Source organism: Amblyomma maculatum, chromosome 11 (assembly GCF_055883805.1).
Source record: "Amblyomma maculatum isolate TAMU_Amacu chromosome 11, ASM5588380v1, whole genome shotgun sequence".
Classification (NCBI taxonomy): domain Eukaryota; kingdom Metazoa; phylum Arthropoda; class Arachnida; order Ixodida; family Ixodidae; genus Amblyomma; species Amblyomma maculatum.
The window spans coordinates 84010520-84037376 of record NC_139354.1 but is presented as its reverse complement, the minus strand read 5'-3'; the positions used below and the strand labels follow the sequence as shown (position 1 = coordinate 84037376).

The following is a 26857-nucleotide window of genomic DNA, read 5'->3' as shown; positions in this document are numbered from 1 at the left end:
GATAAAAGGATGATAACTGAAAGATGGGAAGGGTTTAAACAGAGTTCAGATGTGAGCTACAGAAAGAAGGTGTGAACTCAAGTTGTTGAGCGCGGAATGAAGGAATAACCTCAGAGAGGGTTTGCGAGTACTAGTGCAACTAGAGCCCGCTATTCCTTCCTGGAGTTCAAGAAATAATATATTGAAAACTGAAACGTGAGAATTTTGGCAAGGGTACGTTATTGTGTGTAATGAATGACCCCAGCACGAGGAGATAAGCTTTCAACCCGATTCCACGCATGCGCAGAAAGTCCAAGGGTGGTTCCGGCACTCGATCCGTTGTGGTTAAGGCACGGTGCTTGCAGATATGATCGAAAAAACAGGTGCGGGGTGCGTTGTCCGGGATTCGCTGTCGAACGGGTGTATCGGCGATGAGAAAGGATCCACCGAAAGATGCCAGGAAATCGAAGGGACGGCGCCTGGGTTTAGCCAAGCGACAGGTGCTGGGTACGGGACATGATGGCTGGAAGGCTCCAGTAGCTGCAGGCTCCAGAGTCCAAGAAACTGCACCAGGAAGAAGTGCGGAACGTAAGCGAGGGCCATCGCTGGCGTGCTGCCGAGCCCACTCATGCAAGCTCAAGCTCACACTACTACTTTTCAGCAGTCTTTTTTCTTGCGCACCGCACAGGACTGGAATGGCCTGCCCACCGAAGTCGCTACAGTCATCGACCCCAAAACATTCAAACGGCTCATTGAAAACATCTCATATTGATCATCGACTCCAGAATTTCCAAGCGCATCATCGAAAACATCTCATTAAGATTTTTGTTATACTTATATGCCCTGTAACGCCCACTCCCTCATGTAATGTCTCATCAGAGACCTTTGAGGAATAAATAAATAAATAAATAAGCTGTTGGCTGGTGAGGCACTAAATAAGCGTGTCCTCTCAGGTGAAAAAAACCTAGTCCTGAGGAACATATAGTAAAAGAAGACTCTAAAGACTATAACGGGTAACATCATACGATCAGTGCGATATAAAGGGCGTGTTGGAAGATCACTACACGCAACCTTTGGTATACTATCTACCAGATGCACCCATCATTCAAGCGATTTTTGGTCCATTGAACCTAAACTGGACCTTAATGCTACGACAGTCTTCAAAGAGACATCACCGCTAATGAAGGTGAAATAGCTATTGATCACCATAACACCCGTAAATCGCCAGTTTCCGACGAACTAATTGTTGCACTTTATAAGAAGTTAGCACCTAAAATCGCTGCAGCCTTGCTCGGGATCTTCACTGCATGTCTTGAGCATGAGCCATTACCCCTTTGCTTTATGCACTTTCCCTTAGTTTCACTCATTTGTGATCCGACAAGCAACCCGGAGCTCATAGCCCACTTTGTCACACGCTATAGACGAGCAACGCTAACTAAGCTTGACTGCAAAGTCCTCATGAATATCTTCACGAGAAGGCTGCGGTATTTCATGAAGCGCTAACCGGCTCTCATAAGCTTGGTACATTAAAATACGACAATTTGCTTAAACATCAATGTGGCAAGGAGCACACTAGAAATCCAAATACTCGAAATGGCCATGCTGGAGATTCATCTCGTAAAAGCATTCAAGAGAGTACCACACGATATCCTCTTTTCATACTGGATGACATTGAGTCACTCAATAGCAACGAAGCCAGAGTTGCATACAGAAATTGCACCAGGACCTAGTTATAAACGGCAAGCTATCGCGGAGTATAGGTGCACTCTATTCTGTACTTCAAGGTTCCTCGTTGTCCCCATTACTGTTCGCATTATTCCTTGAAAAAATGTATCTGGCAATTATTACATTTTGCACAACATTGCAGTATGTGGTTTTATGTTTTTCATGATTGTAAAGCTCATGTCCGCGAATGACGTTGCATTTGATAAAGAAAGTGTTGAGCCGGGCTCAGAATTATCCAGGAGTTTTATGCTCAAAGTGGGAGTTTCTTAAATATAGACAAATGTGCTGGTTTAGGCACAGCTTGTGAAACAAGACGCCAGTTATTTTCCAGAATGTTCACTGGTTTTAAACCCCGAACTCATAACTTGTGCCACTAGACAGCTATCGTGAAAGCGAGTGGGGTCAAACCTGTAAGCAAGATAAATGAGTGAGAAAGCCACCCGATCAATTGGGCACGACCTGTCTTTATTCCTGCGTGCTACTTTGTGAGGCGGGGTTGTAGAATACGTATTGTGGGCCCTGTGCGGTACAGGAGCGAATGTATTTTCAATCCATTGCATATATGCGGCCTCTATATTGAGTTATACTTTTTATATGTTGGCATATGTGCTTTGTGATACATTTGTTTTGCTGTCGCACATAAGGCGCACAACGTACATGGGCAATCGTTGTTGAGCTTTTATACAAAATCGTGAAACAAATAGTGCACATAGCACAATACAACCTGCTTTCAGCAACATCATCGATGAGCTTTATTTGAACATGGGAAAGGACAAATGCAGAAACGTGACGATGCAACAAGATAAAATAATATTTATTTTGGGGATCTTGTATGTCTTCTTCGTTGTTTAAAAAATCTAAGGGCACTTAAGCCTTCACACTAGCGGCATGCAGTGGCACCTCCAATGTTACTATTTGAAAGGTTACGTTTACTTGCGCGAAGAAGACGGGACACAAAAAGGTACACATACGACATGAACGGAGCGCCTTGTGTGCCTTTTTGTGTCTCGTCTCCTTCGCGCAAGTATACGTAACCGTTCAAAAATGAACCAACTCGCCCAAACAAAAGTATTACTTAATGTTACTATGGAGACACTTGGCATCTATAGACATGTCCGGACATGATGTGATGTCATCTTCATAGAGCTGTTATGACATACGACACTAACGATGACTAACAATCAATATTATTATGACTAACTATAACTATGAATAGAGATGACAATGCATAACCATGACGATGACTAACCTTAGTCATAAACAGTTGTAGTCATTTTAGTCACATTTGTTGTCAATAGTCTTAGTTATGGTTACTCATAGCTCAAATATAGCAGTCACAATTATATATAGTCATATTCAGTGATAGTCATAATTATATTCATAATCGTGTTTAGTGATTGTCACAGCATAATCATAGTTGGCTACAGGTCTGCTTAATCATAGCGAGAGTTGGCGATAGTTGTTTGCACCCATGGTTAGTAAATCATGAATGATAAGACACACTCATAGCCATTTGGTTCCCATGTAAAAAACTTCATGAACGAATATCTTTCTGCGAGTTGGTGATGGGTGCCTGGGCCTGTCTCACTTTTTCTGCGTCAAGTACTCTTACTGCTCATGTTTCATAGAGGGTAAAGACACCGTTTCTTCCAGTAATTTGTCCAGTCACGTTCTAAACTTTATACTCATAATTTGTTATGTCATCTCTCAGAGACGTACGTCCTGAAGCATCCCTTAACCTCCACTAGGTGCTTGCGTCTCATCGCTTCATTGTCAAGTGTTTCTTCAGAGATTATCTAAGGTTATTTGCAGACAGTCAAGAGAAAAGATCTTATGAAGGCCTTAGTAGCACAATATGTCCCGTCTTTTTGTATTGTTTGTTTTTTACAGCCATGTCATGAAAAGCATGTTGGAAAAGGTGAAAAAGATGTTGGTCACGCCTGGCGCACAAATATTTTTCTTTAACTTCCATGCAGGAACCTTACCAGTAAAATCCGGTTGAACGCAAAACGGATTTATGTGGATTAGTGTGCAGTGACTTCTTTGTAAGAAATAGGGGAGCATTGAACATGTCTTCATACACTGCAACAATGCAGTATTCCCTGGGATGTGCTGCACTGCACACTTAATAAAGAAATCATGCTGGTGGACGAAGTAGCTCTTTAGTATACAACCCAGTAACACCACCTGTTATTAGCTTTTGCCAACGGAAGTCGAGGTACTTATCCTTTGTGATACAATATTTCTTTTGGGCTTGCGTGCAGTTGTGTGGTGCAAGTTTTCCGCCTTTAGACCGCCGGAATTCGACCTGTAGAGGAATATTCTGCGGAGAGCATGGCGAAAATCCATGACGTGATGACCGACAGACTGTAGGGAAGAACCTCTAGTTGCGTACCTTAAAATATGACAAATAAAGAAATTAGAATATTCACTAAGGGCTAAGAGTGCTACAGTTATATGAAATGGACATGCATTATATTGCTTTGTATTGAACTGCATTGTAAACTATTGAGAAGTTTTGTTTTGTACTGTAGTGTGTTTGGTATGATGTATTATCACGCTTTGAAAACAAAAAGTCGGCGTGGCGTAGTCGTTTGTACGCTCGGCTGAGGAGCGGAAGGATAGGGGTTTCTATTCCTTGCAGTGACATGGTTTTTTGCTTGTGTAATTTTGTGAGGATACACCCTGTCCACATTCTTGGCTTACACGTTTGTTGCCACTTCAGTCCACACTACCCATGAGCCAAGAAAGACTTTGGGCTTAAACGCTATATGGAAGATTCCGTTTAAAAGCTTGGTTTTTGTGTTATAGTTGAGTAGGTCCTCGGGGCGTAGAGCTTAGTATTGCGTGGCACTCATGTTCGTGACCGCAAACAAACTGGTACTGAACTGCTTTGTAAGCCGAAATATGGCATCTTTTCGTAACGATTATGCATGGTTTCGTATCTACTGCCTTGGATGCTGTGGCGAGACCTACTTAAGCTAGATGCCTAAGAAGGCAATCGCAGCGAACAACCAGCTGTTCTCTAGCAAGCGGACGTTTTACGGTTGCCCATACTCCAGCGGGATGCAAACCAATGCAAACATACGGCCATGACCCGTTAGAATAGTTCTGCAAAGGGTTGAATTCGGTAGTTAGCTCATTTTCGTTTTTCAAAAGGGTAACACAATCAGATCAGATTTCTGGAAGAAGTGCTATGATCAATGGGTGTTCCATGGACAATGTTGTTGTGGGCACTGTTGTTGCCTGTTGCTAGTTTGCTGCATGTGTATTGGATGTTTTTATTTATGGTTCTTGCTTTTTGCCTTGAAGTGACATTTATTTCATTTTTCTGCTTCCATTATGATTTAAAATTTTTCAATTCTTCTAATTTGTAAATTTTGCTTGTTCCTTTCATTCGGTGCAGCATTACTCTTCTTTCGGTTTTCTAATTTTTAGCTCTCTGTTTGCTTCGTTTACTAAAGTAGTTTAAAGCACGCGCTTGTTTTATCCTTTTTTTCTCTCAGTGTCTCATGCACTCAAATACCAGATCTTTGTGCCCAGAAGGCAATAAATACTAATTTTCATGCTTTAGTTTTAGGCGTTGAAAGAGCATGAATGCGCCGTTGTGACTAACCTGAGACCGTATCGGCATGCCGGACATTTCGCTTTCGCTTGGCCGTTAGAGAATAGTACTCGTGGTGCAGAAGTTTTAAACACGCAGGCCTTTAAAGGTGCTCAAAAAATGCCTCAACAACGACAGGACAATATTACCTAGGGACCGGGGGCGCACCTAGGGGTGGCATGGCAACGCTATTTCGGTTCATTTGGTGCCCGGCTGGGCGGTATTCAGTGGTATTTTGTTTTCTTCAGCTGTGTGGTCCGTTTACTTTTATGCACACTTGTGCAACTCTCAGAACGTGAGTGTCCACAGTAATATCTTCGTCTAGACACAGAGGCATTTTATGACTCATTGCATCTGTAGATGTTCTAATTTTTAGACCTGTGAAGGCGGCGGTTTCCCTCGCTTTCTGAAGGCTCCAAATGCGGGAATTGCAAAACAAAGCACAGAACAAGGTCCATGCAAAAATCTGTTACTATCTATACAATCTATATAGGCTTTATGCTTGTTAGAGAGACATAAAAGGCTAAATAGATTACCTTTTGTGGTCTTTATGGGTTTATTTGTAAGTTGGTTTTTACACAGAAAATATGTCACAATAAATAGTATAGGAATTTTTTAAGGCGCGCATTCTAGGCATCTCGGCAAAATAGAAGTGTTTTATTGTGTTGCGATATCTACTGATTTCTTCGTATTCCTTAGTATAATCACTTACGGTCTGCCAGATAAGATGAATTTAAATTTTAGACTGTGAATATTTCTCACAAACGAGTGCTGACTTGTACCATTCGCTGCAGTTGGATGGCGTCAACACTCTAGGCGAGAATATAGCAGACAATGGAGGACTCCGAATGGCGTTCAGGGTGAGTATTTAAAGCCTTTATTATGCGCGCTCGCGTTCCCTTCCAAGAAATCTTGCCCTTCTTTCCGTGGACGTGCCAGCGCTAATGATATCACCCGGAATATTTTCTGCCATTATGATTGAACGAACTAGAAATCTTATATCGATCTTGAGAACACTCATAGAATATTTGCGTTACCGAGGTGTCTGGTGGTTGTTGCGTCTTACTTACCGTGTCAACCCTACCGACAATCTCTTCTGAGCGCGGGTGGATCACCTTTGAAGTTGTGGAGAGCATATCCTGCTATCTGAGTCGGAAAAAAACTACACAGCATTTTATGATATTACGACAGAATTTCTGCGCGGTTTTTGACGGGAAACCTGCTGTGACTGCAGAACATTCTGTAGTAACATTAGAAATTTTTGTAGTTACAACCGAAAAGTGCTACAGAACTACAGACAACAGAAATATATTACAGAAAAACTACAGAAAAGTACTACAGAACTACAAAAAATCTGATGGTTACGACAGAACTACCGGATATTTTGTCGTATTTTCGACACAGTTCTGTAGTATTTTCGACTGGGATGCTCTGTGACTTCTCTCGAAATAAAGTTATTTTTTTGGTTTCTTCGGTGCCTCCTCATGACTGCACGTCTTATGAAACCTTCCAAGGGGCAGATACAGCATGCGTATCCTAATGCACGTTTACCGCGCTGGCTTGTATCTATCCGGCTCAACCGCTCAGTCATTTGTGGTGAAACTGCAGGCCGAGCTTTGATATTGCGGTAACTTTTATCTCATTCTAGTAAGTTAGGTAAGGGTGCTTAACTTGTTTCTGCTGCGTACAATGCGAACTCGAAGTCTGCACCAATATTGGAGGACGAAAGCCGCCAACTCCGGCACACGATACCGCGGTTTCGCGCACCGCGTACGGCTGAGCCAAGTAGGTACAGTTGTCTTAGCTAATTTACTGTAAGACAAACGTTTACACACTACAAACTTACTACGAGACAAATTGCAACCTCAGTGAGTAGTTCGTCACAATTAAAGTCAACAGTTGAGACGGTAGGATTTTAACAGCCGCCACAGTAATCATTCATCACAACAATGACTAGCTCACTGCCCCTGTGAAACCGTCATTTATCTGTGCGCTATACTTCGGCTAGTAATCACATTCCTTACCAGCGTATGCTGTCGACTGGACTCGATCCGAGGTGTGTATTTTGGTTTGGTGGACACGGGAACAGAGCGGTTGCCTCCGAAATTTTGCTGCACTACGTACGGCGCGGTGCACTGGGGCACGGCATTTAAGGCATAGACCTAATGCTGGAGACCGGTGAGTCGACTTCGAAGTACATTTCGCATGGGAGACACAAGAAACGAGAACATACACGGGAAGGAAATTTTCCCGCCGAGAACTGAAATGAGGTCGGTCTCCACGGGCGACCACGTCATGGTTGCCGTGGTTCCCGCACGAAGGGCAAAGTTGTGCGCTCGAGACCGGAAGTGCAAGGAAAAAAGCTTTCAAAATATGTTTCTCTCTACAAACATCCCAAGTTTATTGCCTGGCAACTAAATGTTAGACGTATTTAAATCAGTTTGACATAAGTGGTTGTTTATTGGATGCGTGACGTCGCAAAGAAGCAGACCAATAGTCATTCGAAAACGCTAATACGTAGTAGCCTTGCAGGAAGATGACAAAAGTCAAAGGAAAGAGAGCATCAACTACCGAATAGGATTGTGGGACCTGTACTGCGCGTAGACGTGTTTTATTACGTTCAAATGTGTATCGCAGCATAGTCTAGCGACTGAGCTGGTTTGTGAGCAATGCTCGGGAGGTGTTGGCGGGCCCCTTTAAATAACCAGCGCCCAAACGTAACGGCACAGAGGAGGAGCGGAAACAGCTTAGCACTGCCAAAACTATGCTTCTTTCCCTCGGCTCACTATAAACACCCGGAATGCATGAGAAGCCATCGGGAGCACGCGCCGCATTCTCAATGACACGAAGTGAGGAGGTGGGCCAGGTCCGCGCGGAGGGATGGACGCGTCAGTCAGCGTGCCTTTCCGCCCATGTCGACGAGGGCGAGGAGGCACAGCATGGTAGCCGTGATTGCGCACTCAGTCGCGCCTTGGTCGAGAAGCCGCTAGATCTTTCCATCTGCGTTGTTTCCTCCTGCTCGCGCACCAAAACATTAGAAATCTGACCACCGCGACCGTACACGCGCCACCATAAGAGGATTGCTGGGCGTTTTTGCCCAGCCAAGCCGAGCACATACAAAAGGGCCCGACTTTCCTTCCAGCTAGAACACAATCTACATGCAAAGTTTCGGCTCGCAGTAGGTTGCATGCATGACACTCGCTGCCGGTTTCAGCTGTTGTCACAAAAAGTTTACAAGTAACTTTGCCGTGCCCTCACATCACTGCATGCAAAAACGTTCGCGGCAAGTCCCAGTTCCCAAAGTTCCGCACGTATCACACGTCACGATGGTCTTGACCGGGTTAGTGTTCTTGGCTCACTTCACTTGTAACTCCCTGCACACGAACACAAGCCCTATCATGCACTGGCGAGCGCGACCACCACATGTGCCGGCGAGACGCGGCTTAAGCCTGTAGAGCAGATTCCTCACGCCAAGATATATTAGGCAGCCGGTAATGTGCGTCAGCATTGCCGGTAGACGACCACTTTCCGTGGCTAACTGTGACGTTATACAGTTCCAGTGCTAGTGCCCACCTGGCGAGCTTCGCCCCGAGCGGAGCACTTGTTTGGTGGGCTGACACCACGTGGACCTGTGCTCCAAATATCCAGTGGTCAAGTTTGCCTAACGCCCACATGATGGCGAAAGCTTCTCGTAGACCATCGCGACTGAGGAGGAGTGAAATGGTGGCTGGCGAATGCGATTGGTCTTTCTATACCATTATTGTCTTTCTGAGCTAGGCAAGCACCGGCTGCAATCTCAGAGGCATCCGTAAACAGTCTGAATGGTTGATCTAAATAGGGTGTGCTCAGCAAAGTTACCCTACTAATTGAATTTTCAAGTGCCGCAGTGCTCGCTGTGCATTGTCGGACCACTGGATTGGGTTAGCACTCTCCTTTTTGTCAGTTCAGTTAAAGATGCTGCTACTCCAGCGTAGTTTTTATATATTCGCGGTAGTAGCTGCAGAGCCCAAGGCGACTTCGAAGCAGTTTTTTGTTGTGTTTTTTTGGCGCTTGGAGGAGCGATATTTTTTATAGCCGCTGTCTTTTCTGGGTTTGACCCATGCTTACCACCACCCACCATAAGGACAAAGTGGCTGAAAGTAAGAAAAGTAACAAAAACGAACAATAATTAAAAATTGTCCCAGAGTATCGGTTACGGCGGTCAACAAAAGCCTTTTGATCTAGATGAGCATGCAAATTCAAACCAAAACGAAGACACCCAGGTAGCACAAAGTGGGCTATGAATGGAGCCCCTGGAGGGTCCGATGTAGGCAATGCAGGACAGCCCCGGTGGGCTCAATGTGGGTGCTGCAAGAGTGGCCGACGTAGGCCTGAAGGGGGCTGTTGACAAAGCCCCGATGGGCCCCACTAGGGACCGATGGCAGGCAGCCCTTACGGGGCTGCCCACATTTTTCCCGCTTTCCCAAACGGGCTCATCCCGCCAACTTCCCACGATGGTCCTACTTTGGACAGATTTGGGCAGCCGCTCTCGATGAACATTTATTTTATTTTATTTTGGTTAGCCCCTCAGATAATGACATAGGACCGATGCGGGCTCTATAGCGCAAGCCGCACTTGGGCTTGCCCACATTGTTCTCATAGGGGTCCGACGTAGGAAATTGATGGGAAGCCCTTGTCCTAGTTTTCCCCATCATTATTTATGCACATAATTAAGTAATTATTTTATGCATGTCTGCCCTTTCTAAACAGTCATAATAATAAATTTTACAGTAATTCGTAACATTAATCTAGCCTAAGTGACTTCGTGTACATCTTATTCAGGCTATGGAGATGTGTGTTTTGAACAATAATTTTGTGCTAAGTGTTTTAGGCTATCCACAGCAACCACATTAGAAGCAACAGTTAACAATCAGTATGTTTTAGTATTTTTAGCGCAATTTGCATGAGCGCGAGAACTAAAGCCACGTAATATTTCTAACCGACTAAACATGGCAACAATTGTTATACAAATCATCTATAATAGTAATATAGGGCAGCATCTAATACAAATAAAGGTTGCAAAGAATCATTACCCAAATGCACGCACGCCTTCTAGCCCCATTGCGGCCGATGTGGGACCTACAGCGGTTTCGTGTGGGCAGCCCCAGTTTGGCTGGGTGTTGTTTTTGAACCTAAAGCCCACTTGCTGTTGCACGTGCCTTCCAATTCCCCACAAGGGACCGATTTTGGTATCATGCCGGCCTGCCCGCCTTCCAGCCCCATTACGGCCCATGTGAGATATAAAGCAGTTTTGTGCGGGCAGCCCCAATTGGGCTGGGTGTTGTTTTTGAGCCTAGAGCCAACCTGCGGCTAAACGTGCCTTCAAATTTCCCATAAAGGACCAATTTTGGTACCATGCGGGCACGCTCGCCTTCCAGCCCCATTACATCCTATGTGGGACCTAAAGCGGTTTAGCTAAGGCTGCCTCATTTGGGCTTCACGAGGGCTTGCCCAAATTGAGCTCTTAGTCATATTTCACCTGCCCTCAAGTTAACCTACGAGGAGTCGATTGGGCAGCATGTAGGCATGTCCATTTTTTTGCCCCCCTACGGCCGATGTAGGTCCCACAAAGATTTTACGGGGGCTGCCTCATTTCGGATCTATGAGAGCTTTCCCATAAAGAGCCCACATTTCGGTTGGATGGCCCTTTAATATCCGACAAAAGACCCTTGTGGTCTGGATGCAGAAATGTGCTCTGCATTAGCCCGAGCAACGCCTCTATGGGACCCATGCAGAAGGAACAAGGGCAAGCCCAAATGGGGCTTGCCCACATTTGCCCCATCGGATGCAGGTTTTATGATGGCTGCCCCAGCCCCACTTGCCTACATCGGACCTACTGGGGCCTCACATTCTGTGCGACCTGGGCAATGAGTCTCCCGTTAGACAGACGCGTTTCGCCATTTAGCGAGGTTGACTCAAACCACCTAGTGCTGCAGGCTCGCTGCGATTGTGCCGCGACCTTCAAATTACCGTTACTTTATTGTGAATAACACATGTCAGACGTGGCAGATATCGAGTAACGAACATGCAGCTACGTAATTGACCGTAGTATTATAAATGTTCTCGCAATACTCGAGTGCCCCTCCGGAATTTTTCAATGATGGGAGTCCGACAAGCTTTAAGAACCAAGAATTAAGATGTCTTTATTCAACGATACATAGCAAAATTTATACATAGATATTTGGACCGATAGCCGATGTGTCTAGTCAGCGGTCCAATACAAAATAGCATGTATAAGTCAGCCTTTACAAACACATTGAAGAAAAATACATTTGTAGCCTTCCTTCTGTTTTAAAAAAATGTATCTTGCATTTCAGTTTAAAATTCCTAGTTAGTTTTATTTCAATTAGCAACCAGTTCCAAGCTTTCGATCCTGTAAATTATATTCGTCTTTCTCCGTACCCATTGTGACAAACGGGAGAAATAAAATTAGCATTTCTGGCTTGCCTAGTGCTGCGAACGGGAATACTGAATATACTAAGGGATAAGGGGTAGTTGGTATTTAAAATATTATTAACAATAAGATATTTTTTGTAGTTGCAGAAGGTTGTGAACGACATCACTTGTAGCGCGTCAAAAAGGTATTGTTAGAACGATCCGAAGTAGGCAATCCCATGGGTATCAAGGCGTATTTTTGTAGTCTCAACAATGGTGATAAATACGTTTTAAATATAGTTCCCCATGATTCACTCCAATAACTGAGATGTCTGTGACATAATGAGAAGTACATTGATCTAAGAATAGCGCGTGGAAAGTGCCGGAAACCCTTTTACACACATTGTTTACCTATTCCTTCCAAGACACGTGGCAGTCAAACAAAACTCCTAAATGTTTGAAGAAAGGCACACTTTCAATAATAGAAAGTAACATAATAGAAAAATAGAAAAAAACACTTTAATCAATACAGTTTTGTTTTGAACAAAAGAAAACATATTTGTTCTTTTTTTTAGTCTTTAAAGATAGACGATTATTATAAAACCAAATCGAGATACGTAGGTGTTCAAAGTATATAGCATTTTGCATTGCTTGAAGCGAGTTCCAAGTAAAGACCAGTGCAGTATCATCCACGTACATCGAAATTTGAGAACCCTGTAATGCACTCGAGAGACCATTAACATAGAAGAAAAACAAAAGAGGTCCCAGAACTGAGCCTTGGTATGCACCACATGTTACGTTTCGGTATGCAGTTTGGAAATGCTTGAAGACGTCTTGCTGCTGTCATGCGGACTGGTAGGTTTTAAAGAACTCAAGTGCTCTGCTACGTATACCGTATGCTTCCCGTTTCATTATAACAATGGCTTGCGAAACAGTGTCAAAAGCTTTCTTATGTCGATAAATATGCTTAAGGCATTGTTATGCTTATGAAGAGCAGATAAAACAAGTTGGATAGAGTAAATACAGCCGTGGACGTGGACCTGCTAGAGAAACATCCATACTTCTAAGGACAAATGATATGATTAGTATAAAAAACTTCAGTCGGAAGGCGATTAATTTTCGAAAATTGTATTGATGATACTAAGAACAGATATTGGTCTGCATCTAGACTGGTTGTTAGGGCCACCTCATCTCTGTATCTGAACAACTTTCGCAGCCTTTAATTATTGGAGTATAAGCTAGAGTTTACAGGATGATTTAATATTCTGCATAATGGGACACAAAGAAAATCAATATTGTCCTTGAATATCTTCGCCTGTATACCATCTGCCCGGCCGCTTTATTCGTGGCCATTTTTGAAACAATAGATTTACCTTGTCCGCTGATAATGTTCGAGAAATTGAATTCATTAGCAAATCGAGAAGTTCTTTATGTCGCTGATGCTAAAGAAGTAGGTTGCGCACTGTTCTGATCGTATGTTGTGAAGAACTGAATCAACTGTTTGACAGTCTATACTGACAAATCATCAGGAACGATCTCTTTTCTTTTAACTGTTCCAATAACACCTCCTACAATCTTCCATGCCTGTTTAATATCATTTGCTTGTTGATTATTCAAATTAGTATATAACAATTTCTTTCATTTTATCATCACAGCCACGGACCTATTTCTGTGGTACTTAAACAGTCTCAATTATTAGGCGTTTGTTTGTTGTTTTTGAGTTTATTGTAGTACGAATCTTTTCAACACTGTGTGTATTTCCTCAGTAATGCTAGGACGTATTGCATGCTGATAGTTACGTCTCGAAAACTCCCATGTTGACTTGGTAATTGCATTAGACATAGCAGATATGAAGTTGGCAAATTCGGTATGAACGTCACTGTGAAACATATTTTCCAACGTCAGGCGTGTGCGCAGTCCACCGGTGAAAATAAATACATTGGTACGGTTAGGACAATTACAGTTCACACTCGAACGTGGCAGGAACAAAAACGTTAAAGAATTACCAGTAATGTTTAGGTCACAAACCCCAGTACAGACATTTATATTACGGTAACATGAAATGTGATCAATAATTTTTACAGACTGATGAGTGATCCTTGTGGGCACATTGATAATGTTCTTGAGATTGAATGATTCCAAAAACTATATTTAATCAGGACAATCATCCTTTGATAGGTCAATATTGAAATCACACACTATTACTCATGAATTATTAAAAGACAGGGGGAGGGGGGGACAAAATGGATTCCATATCAGATGTGAATTGACTAGTCCACGAGTTTGGCGGGCAAGATAGTTCACCTAATATGACGCCTGTCTTAAGGCGAGTGAAAAGTGCTTCCGTGGTACTGGAAATTCGCAAAGAATCGGCAAGCTGTTGATACTCTATGGCATTTTTAATAAAAAAGCTACGCCACCACCTCATGCGGTGCTCTCACTTGGTAACGATAGGGATGTGTAACCTGGATTGTAAGGTATTTTTCCTTTCTTAAGCAATGTTTCAGTCGGAGCGATAAGATCGTATTGGAAAGAGTATTGCGATATATATACAGTAAGCTGGTATTGGTTTTTGTTTATACTGCGGGATTGTATGTAGTTCTCTTGCCACTTAGCGTTAATTTGTTCAACGGAAAAGGCCATGATTTTAGACCACCTGAGCAGGATCACTGTCACAGGCTATATGCAGAACATGCAATGTATCTGTCTTGAACATCACACTTTTGTCATCTGATGCCCATGTGTGATTCCACTGTTTTTCCTTTTTGGCTTTCCGCGCTGCCCCCAGCAGAATTTTGTTTGCACGGCACAAGTGTGCTTCAATAAAAACTGGATTTTCGTCACCGTCAAAGTTCAAAAGTCTACTGTTCAGCCGTTGCTTTTTTCGCGGTTTTAAAAATGCTGTCTCTTGCTTTCCTGGAAGAAAAGTTGATAATGATGTTGGGGCTTTCTTTGTCTTTTGAGGGTACACGATTGAGAGCTTCAGCATCAGACACAATAAACTCGTTGCTCAAGCAATGATAGATTGATGTCATCACTGCAATCAGATTATCAACGGTTATCGAAGGGGTACCTTTGACTTCAAGGTTATTTTTTTACTGTATTGCTGCAGTTCAGGTAATTCGTACCTGAGAGTTTTCACTTATTTTGGTGTCGGTTGGTTTCCTTTTTATCTCGTTGTTTACATTTTTAACGTTAGCAATGGTCTGTACAAGAACCACAAATTTCAGTTCTAAATTTTTCGAACTTTTCATTTGAAAAGAAATTTCAGTTCTAAATTTTTCGAACTTTTCATTTGAAAAGTCAATAGCAGTTTTGTCAGATTCTATTTCAAATTTAATCACATTCTTAAATCCGGCTTTAGTTCAATTTTAGCGCCACACTCTGTAGCCAAGTCAGTCATAACCTTTGCAAGATTTTTTATAGTTGTAGGAGGCTTACCACCCATATTGCGCACATATGGAGCAATTCAGGAGCCTAAGAACGATGTTTGCAATTAAAGATAAAGGCTACAAACCTGGAAGGAACGAAGAAGGCAGTTAGCCTGTGTTTCGCTGCGAAGGTTGCCTGTATAGCTCGGTGAATGATGTGGGTTCCGTCGTACAGCGGTTATATACGAGACGCCGTCGATTTCGGGTAGTAGTGCGCAGATGCAGCTTGCCTTGGTAGGAGTGGGAGGTTGTTACGTGGATGCGTATAGGCTTCACCACCGGTGAAGGTGAAGCAGCTTCAGATTTCGTTCCTTAAAGGCGCATCTCTGGAAGAAACAAAAAAGGCGGCGAGCCTATGTTTCAATGCGAAGGCTCTCTGCATTGCTCTATGAAACGCGACCGGACATATATCTTCCACGTGGGATAGTCGAGATCTTGTCTCCTTGCTGCCGCGAAGGCCTGCATGACAGCTCAGAGCTGGTCGTTGAGAATGGAGCTGCGCAGAGCGGCGGACCACCTCGGTGAGAGGGTTTCGGGCTTAACATTTCTCAATTGTGCCTTGCACTCCCGCAGTACTTTGTTAAGTGTCGCTATGTTTGTCTTGCAGATCTTGCATGTGTTGGTTTATACACTTCCGTGTAAATCCTGTTGTACTACAGTGGGTTTGCGTATGATTTGTTTGTAACTGCCTCCAGGCGACTGCCTGAACACTGCCTATTTTGCTGTAAGGTGAAATGAAGGTCAGGCTGGACAGTTAGAAGGCCTTGGTTAAGTAATTAAAGCTCCTCAGCTTCTGTCTCCCCGTTCTTCGCCATGACCCTCTCCGGTATGGTATACGATACCTTAGGTGACGAAGTGAGCGACTTCGTGGAGTTTGATAAGATGCGGAGAGACGTTTCCGTTGTGTTCGGGGAGATTAACTGGTTTGATCTTGAAGTCTGGGGTCAGTTTCAAGTTCTTTATCATTTGGCTGGCTTCCGCGGATTTTTTACCATTGTTGTAACTTTTTTATGGTTATGCTCATGTCGCCGAGAACGACCCCTCAATAGGGATCAGATATGGCAAGCGTGATGGCTAATTCTTCGGCCACATCGGCGTGTCGGGTCGTATGCTAGCGGAGTCGAAGAAGAGGTATCTTTTTCTACATAGGGATACCACCGTTCCGTTTGTAAAGCATTCATTTAGGTTAAAAAGTACAGCGTACGACTTTGGGCCTAATCATGATGCCCACCGAAATAGCTCCCAGATGTTGGTTGAAAACACCATGGTCATGTGTAGAGCAGCAGTTGTAGACGAAACTGCCGACCATTTACTGACCTAAAATAAATAGTGGAAGGAGTTCATTTACCCCTAACTTTATAGACCGGAATTTTTTATCTATGCAATTGAAAAAGCACAGGACATCCCTCGTGTCTGATGCAAGCTTATTTCTTTCAGACGTTGAGCGCCCAACTGAATGAGTCGGTGACTCCGGACATCCGGCTTCCTGGATTGGAGAAATACACGCCTAGACAACTGTTCTTCATCTCCAATGCAATGGTAAGGCTCAGTGCTTAGATGTTACAGCAGTGCAAATGGCCGCCATTGCCGCCTATAAGAAGATGCGCACAGTGTCACACAAGGAATAAAGCCTGCCGCTCATCGTACGAATTACCAGGAGGTCATTTCTGATATTTCCAATGTCCCACAGCCAACAGTAAGAAAAAAAAAACAATTGTAAATCAGCGACTTGTCAACTGCGATTGTCACTAAGGCTTTTTGCTTACCGTTCAGGGATCATGGGTTATACAGCCGGATGTCAATACTGATAGGCCGGGCTTTAGGTCGAGCACTTATCATTGTCAATGTCTGGTCTTTGGAAACAGCAAATCCTAAACGATTTTCGAATTAGTTAGTACAGTCACCATATGAGCTATTTGATTATCTGTCGGTACGCTGCACTTCAAGCTCCTCTCTACATAGATATTATTGGAATGCAAATTTCATAGTACGAACCGCACCTTTCTGATCCTGACGTATAAATATTCACTCATAAGGCCGTCAAACGTCAACCAAACGACACTCACTACATTCACGAAATAGATATGATATGATAGGCATTTCTCACATAAATTACCGATCATGCTTAAATATTCGATGTAGTTATTTTACGAAGTATTATTTCCACACAGCAATACATAACAAATCCCTAATGAATTATGCCGGATGCTTCATGCTCCCATTGTGTAGATAGTGGCTTACAGGGGTTTTTATGCTGATTGAATGCTCAAGATTATTGCCGGGTACTTGACATCTCTTACAAGCACCTCCCATAAATTTCGATTAATTTATATTGCCTTAGACGCGCCGTGAATGTAGCATTTGTCTACGCATTTCGTACGTTTCGGCATATTGTTTCTTTCCCACTTCACCATAAAATTTGGTAACAATTCAACGCGCGCTTCACGCATGGATCATTGCTCCATGCAGCAGGTCCAAACAGTTGCCAAATGCACAGCGTTAACTCGTTACCCATCGTTCTGCAGCGCAAGACCCAGTGCGGGGGCCTGTTTTTAGGTTGCAAGTGCAGTCTTCAGATTCCGTTATTTAACATCGCAGTAATTTAAAAGCCCTTTACAGCCCTCTTGGGGTTCGGGGTGTTATTGAGATTCCGCAGGTTTAACTCGCCAGAGCGGCAGAAATTTGAAGCACAAAACGCTCGTTACCACAGCGTATCCATCGACAAGTCGTCCGTCTGGAGTACGCATTCTTGACTGCAGTTCTTTATTGCGATGACATACTGTCGCCCGCTTATTCAGAGGTTATACGATGATTCTAACTAAAATGGTTGATTACTATAAAATACACATGTCCATTTTAAGGTGGTCTGTAATGGCTTTAGGAGGCGCACCTTCAAAGGGGAGCTAAATGAGAACTTGCTACCTGGCTTAGGTAAATGCGAACTAAGTCACTTGATATCGTTTGGTTACGGGGTTTACCGTCCTAAAACTCAGGCTATCAGAGATGCTGTAGTGGAGCTGTAGTGGAGGGCTCTGGCAATTTCGACAGCCTGGGGTTTTTAACATGCACTAACATCGCACAGGACATGCGCCCCTAGCTTTCTGCCTCCACCTAAAGTGTCGGCCATGGCCCGGATTCAATCCCGCATCCTTGGGCAAAGTCACACAAATTGTCGACAAATAGATGCTTGGTCAACACGTTTACTAACTTCCACCTGTCAAAATATGCTGAAGCTGGAAGCAGGAAATTAAACTACAATAATGCTAAACGCGCTGGTCACTGGATTACCAGGACATGCTCAGGAACAGCAGAAAATATACGGTACATTGCCTTAGAGCATGAAACCAGCGCAGGTCACACGTTTCTCTCTCCAAACTGAGCCGTCATTATCCTCCTGGGCATTTACCCCCCCCCCCCCCCCTGGCCGCGTTATCCCGCGCACTTTCATAACCTTGCCCTTCATTCTCGTCATTCTTGCTGTGATCGTCATTGTGTTTTCTTCTCCGTCAATCTTGCTCCGTCATCAAATACTTCTTTCTCATCTTCGTCATTTATTTGTAGAAGTCACCTTTATCAACATATCGCCGTCGTTACTCTTTCGCTCCTCTTGATTTCTGCTTTTTGGCCTCTTATATGTGAAAATCTATTCTAGCTATCTTCTAGTACTTTCATAATCGCTCATCTACACCCTATAGAAATCTTCCTGTGCTTTCTCATACGGCGCATCTGCACCTTGTTATCTCAACGTTTCTATGTCAGCCCCTCCGTGGTGGCGCAGTGGTTACGGCACTTGACTACGGTTCCCAATGATGCGGGATCGTGTCCCGGCCTCGGTGGCCGCTTTTCGATGGAGGCGAAAAGCAAGGCGGCCATGTGCTATGAGATGTCAGTGCACGTTAAAGAACTCCAGGTGGTGAAAATTTCCGGGGTCCTTAGCTACGGCGTCTGTCATAGCCTGAGCAGCTTTGGGACATTAAATCCTACAAACCAAATCAAACCAAACCAAGCCTCCATGTCTGCTTAGTTTTCATATCGATCAAGTTCTATTTGTAATATATGAATATCGTGTCTGGAATGTTTACATATCATCCATTGTAGAATTGCCTTTACGCACTCCTGCTTGATCTTTTGTTGACTCAAATCCAAGGCTGCCGTGAATCTTTTAGTCGGCACCTTAATAAAAACCATGTATCTAAGGGACAGTAAGTACACGTCTGTAATGTTCCAAGTTCTTGGAATCTCCTTCCTTACGGATCGAAATTATTCAGAATTGTTGCAACTTTCTTCTACTCTCGAGATCATGAGGCACTGCGTATATAGGGTTCCGAGTTATTTAATTATTATCTATCCACCGTCAATAAACAAATTGGTAGGTACCTGATACTTTCAAACTACTTTCTCAGATTTCATTATTTCAAATTTTGTCAAGCACATTTAGCAGCCATGTTCCTTAAATTATTATTCGTAGCTTTTAAACTAAGGTCGTCTACCTCAATAAAATCTCAACAGTAATTCTGGAGCGAGATCCTGTATTACTCCATGCTCCCTATTCCTACTAGATAAACGATTGCCCATTTTTCATTGCTTGCTTATTCACGCTTACCCTCTAAATCTGGACTAATTTCATGCCTTACCATCGTAAAACCACGGCACCACACCTCTCTCGGGAGCTCCAAATCGTGCACAATGCCTGGATTAGATCACATTAAGAAATCCATTTGATTTTAGTCTCCTCATTCGATTTTTCCATGATCAACGGGATTTTTCGCCTTGTTGCAGGTATTCATAATCTGTAAGTTATTGCCTTCTGCGACCTGTGCTAAGGAATCTCCTATGTTTAAAGAGCGTATGCTATATTTACACACTGTGTACTACTCTCCGGCCTACTTCTTGCCTGCCTTGGAACTGAAGTAATCATTAGTACAATACATATGTTTCTACATTACCCATTGCTGATTTACATCTTTCATGAAAGGCTTTCAGCTACGTGGCCATCTTAACTAGATGTAGGCACGTAGGCCTGTGCAGCCTTCATTGTTTATGCCTGAAGCCTAATTACTATACCTGCCGAATGCCTTTCTTGCCTCGTAATCGTGCTGAAGATTTCTTCGCACGAAATTTCCGCCTCGCCTGCTATTTAACATTTTCAGAAACGAACCCATTCTCTATCGGGAATCGAACTCCTATTTCTCCAATCACCAGCCGAGTGCGCTAACCAACTACATCACCCAGGGAGTTTGGAGCACATCAGGAACGTATGTTAAGGAACATATGTTAATTTTCCTTCTCTACCGTTGCTACCGTTGTACATGGCAACGTAGGACGTAGGGGGCACAAAGACGAGGGCTTCACCCTCGTCTCCAATAGAGAACATGTACGTCATCTGCCACAAGCTAAAACGACCAGACCAACCGGCGTGACATGCGCATGTCACCGGCGCCGACTGAAACTACTCATATAGATCATGGCAAGAAAGAAGCCGCTCTCCTGACGTCTGTCAATGTCATTTCTGCCAAATATACACAAACGTAAACTAGCCTCCAAGGCTTTGAACATGTTGCTTTTAAGGGGTCTTTAGTGCCTGATACATTTTTCAATCACAGCATGTTGCCCCTAGTTGTCATCTGTTTCCTAACCAATGACACCATATTACTGCCAGCATTTTAGCATAGTGTACGCTTCATTTTTCCTTTTCACTTGACTGGGCCCTTATGGTGTAATTAAGCCCTACGACTACATGTTGGTTCTGCTGTGCGTTTGAGACCACGTGAGTCTGTAGTGGTAATTGTAATAACTTAAGAATTCTGATATGGCGCGTTTAATCTGCAGGTATGGTGTGGCAGCATCCGGAAGGAAGCATTGCAACTACAGATCGAATACGACCCCCATGCTCCTAGAAGACATAGGTAAGTTGAATGAGAATTGTTTTAAAATAGCTCTGGACCTCTTAAGGTCTAGGTTTCGGGAGTTTCATGTGGTTGTTGTCAACCCGCCCGCCTCCCTTGCCCATCTCCCCGGATGAAGAGAAAAATGGAATTCAAGGGGAATGAGCTAAAATAAAGGAGGAGGAAAGAGAAAAGGAGGGCAAAAGGCAGGGATAATTTTGGGATAAGAGATAAGATGATGAGATAGAAAAGGAGGAGAAGAGTGAGTTGACATAGGGAGAGTTGTTGCTACTTAATTAACGGCGGCCTTTTTCCACACTCCCGTGTCTAATCTGATTAGTTGAAATCAAGCATTATGAAGCCCAAGAGTTCGCCTAACAGTTTCCTTTCTCAGTTCATAAGTATCAAGTCATTGATGAAGGTTTTATAACCCCTTTGAATAATGTCCATTTCTAACGAATACTGAGAATGAATTTAAACCAAATTCTTCTACTGAAATGACTTTCAGTTCAGTTCAGGCCTTCAGTCGTGTCCGACTCTTCGTGACCCTATGGACCATGTCACGCCACGCTTTCCGGTCTCTCACTATCTTCTTAACATCACATAGCTTCATCTGCAATGCCTCGAGAATGCCATCCAACCATCGCGTTCGCTGCCTACCCCTTCTCCGGCGACCCTCAACCTTTCCCAACATCAAATCTTTCTCCAGCGACTCCTCTCTTCTCATCAGATGACCAAAGTAGCTGAGCTTTAACTTTAGACTTTGACCCTCCAATGAGCAGTCAGGGTTTATGGTCGACAATATCGACTGATTTGATCTTCTGGCAGTCCAAGGAACTCTTAAGAGTCTTCGCCAGCACCACAATTCAAACGCGTCAATTCTTCGGCGGTCAGCCTTTTTCACAGTCCAACTCTCGCATCCATACATCACAACTGGAAAGACCATAGCACTGGTTATACGGATCTTGGTTGGTAGACTAATGTCTCTGCTCTTTACTAGGCGGTCAAGACTAACCATTGCTCTCTTTCCCAGAAGCAGGCGTCTCCTAATTTCATGGCTGCAGTCTCCTTCCGAGGTAATCTTGGCGCCCAAGAACAGAAAATCTGTCACAGCTTCCACTTCTTGTCCATTGATGCTCCAGGACTTGATAGGGCAAGACGCCATGATCTTCGTCTTTTTATTGTTCAGTTTAAGCCCGAACTTCTCACTCTCTTCTTGTACGCGCATCAGAAGTCTCTTGAGTTCCACTTCACTTTCTGCCATTAAAGTGGTATCATCCGCATATCTAAGGTTGTTGATACGTTTTCCAGCAATCTTCACTCCAGCTGAAGACTCGTCCAGACCGGCCTTCCTCATGATGCACTCTGCATATAGTTTAAATAGGCAGGGCGACAGTATGCAGCCTTGCCTCACCCCTTTCTCAATCGGAAACCAATCAGTAAGGCCATGCCCAGTTCTGACTGTGGCCTCTTGCCCTTCATAAAGGTTCCTGAGGAGACAGATGAGGTGAATTGGAACTCCCATCTCTTGGAGAGCTTGCCACAATCTGCTGTGATCTACGCAGTCAAACGCTTTCGCATAATCAATAAAACAGAAGTAAATGGGTTTCCGGAACTCTCTTGCTTTTTCCATGATCCAGCGAAGGTTGGCAATTTGGTCTCTAGTTCCTCTGCCCTTGCGAAACCCAGTTTGCACGTCTGGAAGCTCCCGATCCACATACTGCTGCAGCCTACCTTGCAGTATTTTGAACATCACCTTGCTAGCATGCCTAATTGAAAAGGAAATAAGAATCACCAGAATAGATCACAAAATGGTCTCGTTGGCTGCATTAGTTGTTTTTTTTTAAGGCCTTAAGCAGGATTATTCATTTTATTGGTTCGAAAAACTTCCTCTCACTACATGGGCTTAGCGCGAACACACTTCAAAGTGAGCTTCTGACTAGGGTATGCTCAGCATGTTTGCAAATATAGAAAAAAGTCAAAACCTAGACATACGAACGTGCTGCGTATTGTTATTATAAAAAATAGACTAACATTTTGGGAAAAATATGAACCCTTCACCTGTTACGTCTTTGAAACCATTCCATTGAAAAACTTGCATTTGCCCTTCGGGTAGAATTTTTAGATATTTGCAAACTTCATCTGGCCGAACTCGGATTACATTTTCAAGCAAATATTATTACTGTGACAATGCTTAAGAGAACTACTCTTATTAGCATAGCAATACCTTTAGGGCTGCCGAAAATTGCATTACCATCAAGAGATGTTTAATGTCCATCATTTTGAGAAACAATTATCCTCTATATGTTGTTTGAAAGTATATAGGCTGCATGAACTCGGAATAATAATAGTATATCACTAGTTTAGGTCTGACTGTTGCTTTTCCCACCCACATCTCTAACACAGTGCCTGGCCTAAGACGCAATCGCAAGTACTGGTATGGATCACGACCAGGAATTTATTATGGCTTCCAAGCATCCACGTTCCCATTATCCGATACTCTTAATAGGTTTATTTGAACCAGAGCGAAACCTTTGTGTATATTTAGAAGCAAAATACTGTGTAAGCTTCAATGTTGCTTTCCTCATGTGTCGATATTTTACAGAGATTAAAATACTGAAAGAGCCCGAAGGCTCCCATGTCATTGGTTCACTATATAATTATTGTGTTTATAATTCGCTGGTATGCATTTTGCTCCCAAACACGTCCTATGCGATGCAGAGTTTTGGTAAGCCGCTGTTAAGAGGCTATTTCCTTATGACCAAAAGCATGCACGTGTGTAGTCATTTGAAATAAAGTTTGTCTTTCAACTGCGACCACAGTTTTTGAGTATGTGCACATATTTCCAAGTAAAAATTGCACTGAATACATTAGGAAGAAAGCGATTAGCACATAGGTGATTCCAAACGCCGCATTCTGGGCTGGTTTTAATGCTTAACTAACTCCCTATTCATGCTATATGTGATCACATAAAAACATTTCGTCTCTTATGTGGCATTCGAAGAAGTAAACACAATAAAATAGTCAGTGCAAAATATCCCTTTAGACCCTTTGAGTGGGGGTATTTATTCTAGACCATTTGCTTACAACTTTTTCACCTTGGCATACCAGAGATGTTTCTTCTGTTCTTCCTTCGCTCGTCCTCAGCAATTCACCATTTATTCTAGACCATTTGCTTACAACTTTTTCACCTTGGTATACCAGAGATGTTTCTTCTGCTCTTTCTTCACTCGTCCTCAGCAATTCACCATTAGCGCCCACGCGCACTAGGCATTCCGTAGAGCGTAACCATGCTCGCTCATCAAAAGAGTAGGAAATTTCCTCTTAGCCTTGTCATTAAATGTGCTTATCGGAAACAATATGTGCTGTAACTGCTTCTGCTATTCCAGTGCCAGCAGTTTATGAATCAGGATCCGCCCTGTAGGGTTTGGGTTTTTCTGGTTTTTATTCTGCACAGTCTCTCTTGAAAAATTTGCGACACGTATATTGCATGTATCAGATATCTTTCAGAAGCATAATGTAGCTTTTCAAATCATTCTGTCTGTGTATTTTTCTTTTTTTTGTTTTATTGTGATTTATGTTCTCATATGTGAAAATGCAACTATTTTTATTCTTTTGTAACATTTTGGAATTGTGGTTACCATAATATCATCATCTAATTCGAATCCGGCCCATAGGGCGCTCAAATAAATGTAATAATACTGAAAGAAATCAATCATCGGAGGTGAAACTCAGGAAGACAGGCCGTGCTAATCATTTTTTATAAATGACTCGCTCAAAGCATGAGAAACAACTTTTTGCATTGCTAATTTCAGCTAAGCAAAACAGCAGACAACTTTTTATTTTTTGTTGGTTATTCCTAAAGGAAAGGATAGGAATTTGATAAATTCAGGATCACCAAGTATCTCGGTCTTTAAGGTGGTAAATATTGTGTATGAATCGCACTTTTAGACTTATACGAAAGCAATTTGTATAATTCTAAACATCATATTTTAGGCGCATGCTACATAACTTCCTCCTTCCAGAAAAACTCCTTAAGAGTTATAACTTATTCCAAAAGGAGCGCAGCATGCATGGATGTATTTGATGTGGAACCTGCCACCCTTATGCGTCAGTGTATTTCCTTACATTGTACTATAAAGAGAGGCTGTTCCAAGTATGAACAAGCATGTATCCCAAACAAGTAGTAGCATATTGCAAGTTAAAAGGAAAGCAGAGTAAAAAGTAAAAAAGAAAGCATCACAGTAACATTCTCACACTGGCAACTCGTAAGAAAGGACGCTTTTTGTTTGGCGGGTTTATGACATCATCATCAGCATTACGACACCGCCTGCCGGACAAAAACCTTCCTTGTATAAGTTCATAAACCAGTTCCTGAGCATGAAGCAACCCCTTAATCTCCTGAAAATTGCTGTTCTCATATGTCCACAGAACTTTAGTGCAACCAGGCGATATTTTAGGCAGACTAGGACAGCATTCGGCTGCGTTGTTTGAACATGGTGGGATTTTTCTTATGGGGATATAAACTATAGAATAATTTGTTAGAGGTCAACGTTTAGGGTGACCATGATAAGTTTTTTGAAGGCCCGAGTTGAATTTTTTTTCTGTCCACAGACCAGGGAGCTGTTCTTTGAACTTAAATATCAGTTTATGTCTACTTTCGCCGAGCATAATTGCGGTTGACCCAGACCAAGCACTTGGGAGTGACAACAGGGACACAATTTGGTGCGACGATGAAATTGAGCATGGTCCATTTTACATGGATGTCAATTTCTGTCTAATTTGGCTCACCGCATATATTTTTCCTTCATTTCTCTAATCTACTTTGAATATGTATGTGAAGCTATTAACTTTAGTTTTTTTGTTTGTTTCAGAGTGAATGTATCGCTAAGAAACATGAAATCATTCACGGCGGCATTTCAATGCAAAGAAGGCCAGCGCATGCACTACAAGAACAATGAAACTTGTACAATGTGGTAAAATAAATGTACGAAATTATTAATAAACTACTTAGACAAAACCTCGAGGAGACGAGTCATCTTTTTACACATGGTACAACCATTTGCACCTGGCGTGAGCAAGCAATTTTGTATACCTTTCTTTTATGTGGCCATGGCATTCCGAGAAAAACATTACCTGCAGTAATGCGATTAGTGCGTAAGGCAATGCGTTTTCAAGAGGTCGTCAATTTCATCAGTACTTTCTGCAGAAGAGATTTTGTTCGAAACAGTCATCATTTAGCGCATTGTTATCCTGCCATGTTGATTCAAATCTCGCTCTTTTCCTTCTGATTTGCTGCATTTTATAGACCTTCTGAACAGTTCAGAAAGGGTAGGCGCCCAAATGATAGCCTGTTCGGGCTTGCTCAATGCAAAAACGTGGCTAGGGCGGACAACGAAATCTTGTATTTAGCTTTCCTGAACATAAAAGTAGGATACGCAAATGCAAACTTGGAACACGGGGAGAATATGCTAAATGAAAAATGTATCGATCATAGCTTGATAGATTTCGCCAAAAAAACGTAACAAGATTATAAAATTCGTAATACGACGAAGGGATAAATAATGGCACAGTGATGTATGCAAAGAATTAAGACAAGACAGGAATTCCGTTCATTCAAAATAGCGGAAAAGAGCAAGACAACTAACCAGTAATTATGTAGGACACACGGGCGATGACGTAAACGCTCAAATGACAGGAAAAAAAACACAGAAGGTATAGAATGAATTATTCGATAAAAAGAATTAGGTTATAACGCTATAGTGGAGTTGAAAAAGAAAGATCAGGAAAGAATCTTTCTGACAACGTCAGATTTTTGT

The 26857-nt window shown here is 42.8% G+C and overlaps 1 protein-coding gene across 1 annotated transcript in view; it reads left to right on the top strand.

The window, feature by feature from the left end:
* Window positions 1–26018, top strand: part of LOC146174289 (neprilysin-1-like) — a 96324-nt gene extending 70306 nt beyond the window's left edge. The window contains exons 15-18 of the mRNA XM_084585369.1: window positions 6103–6168; window positions 16591–16692; window positions 20983–21059; window positions 25913–26018. Coding sequence (XP_084441495.1) covers window positions 6103–6168; window positions 16591–16692; window positions 20983–21059; window positions 25913–26018 — 351 coding nt within the window. The remainder of the gene's footprint in view (window positions 1–6102; window positions 6169–16590; window positions 16693–20982; window positions 21060–25912) is intronic.
* Window positions 26019–26857: the final 839 nt, after the last annotated feature.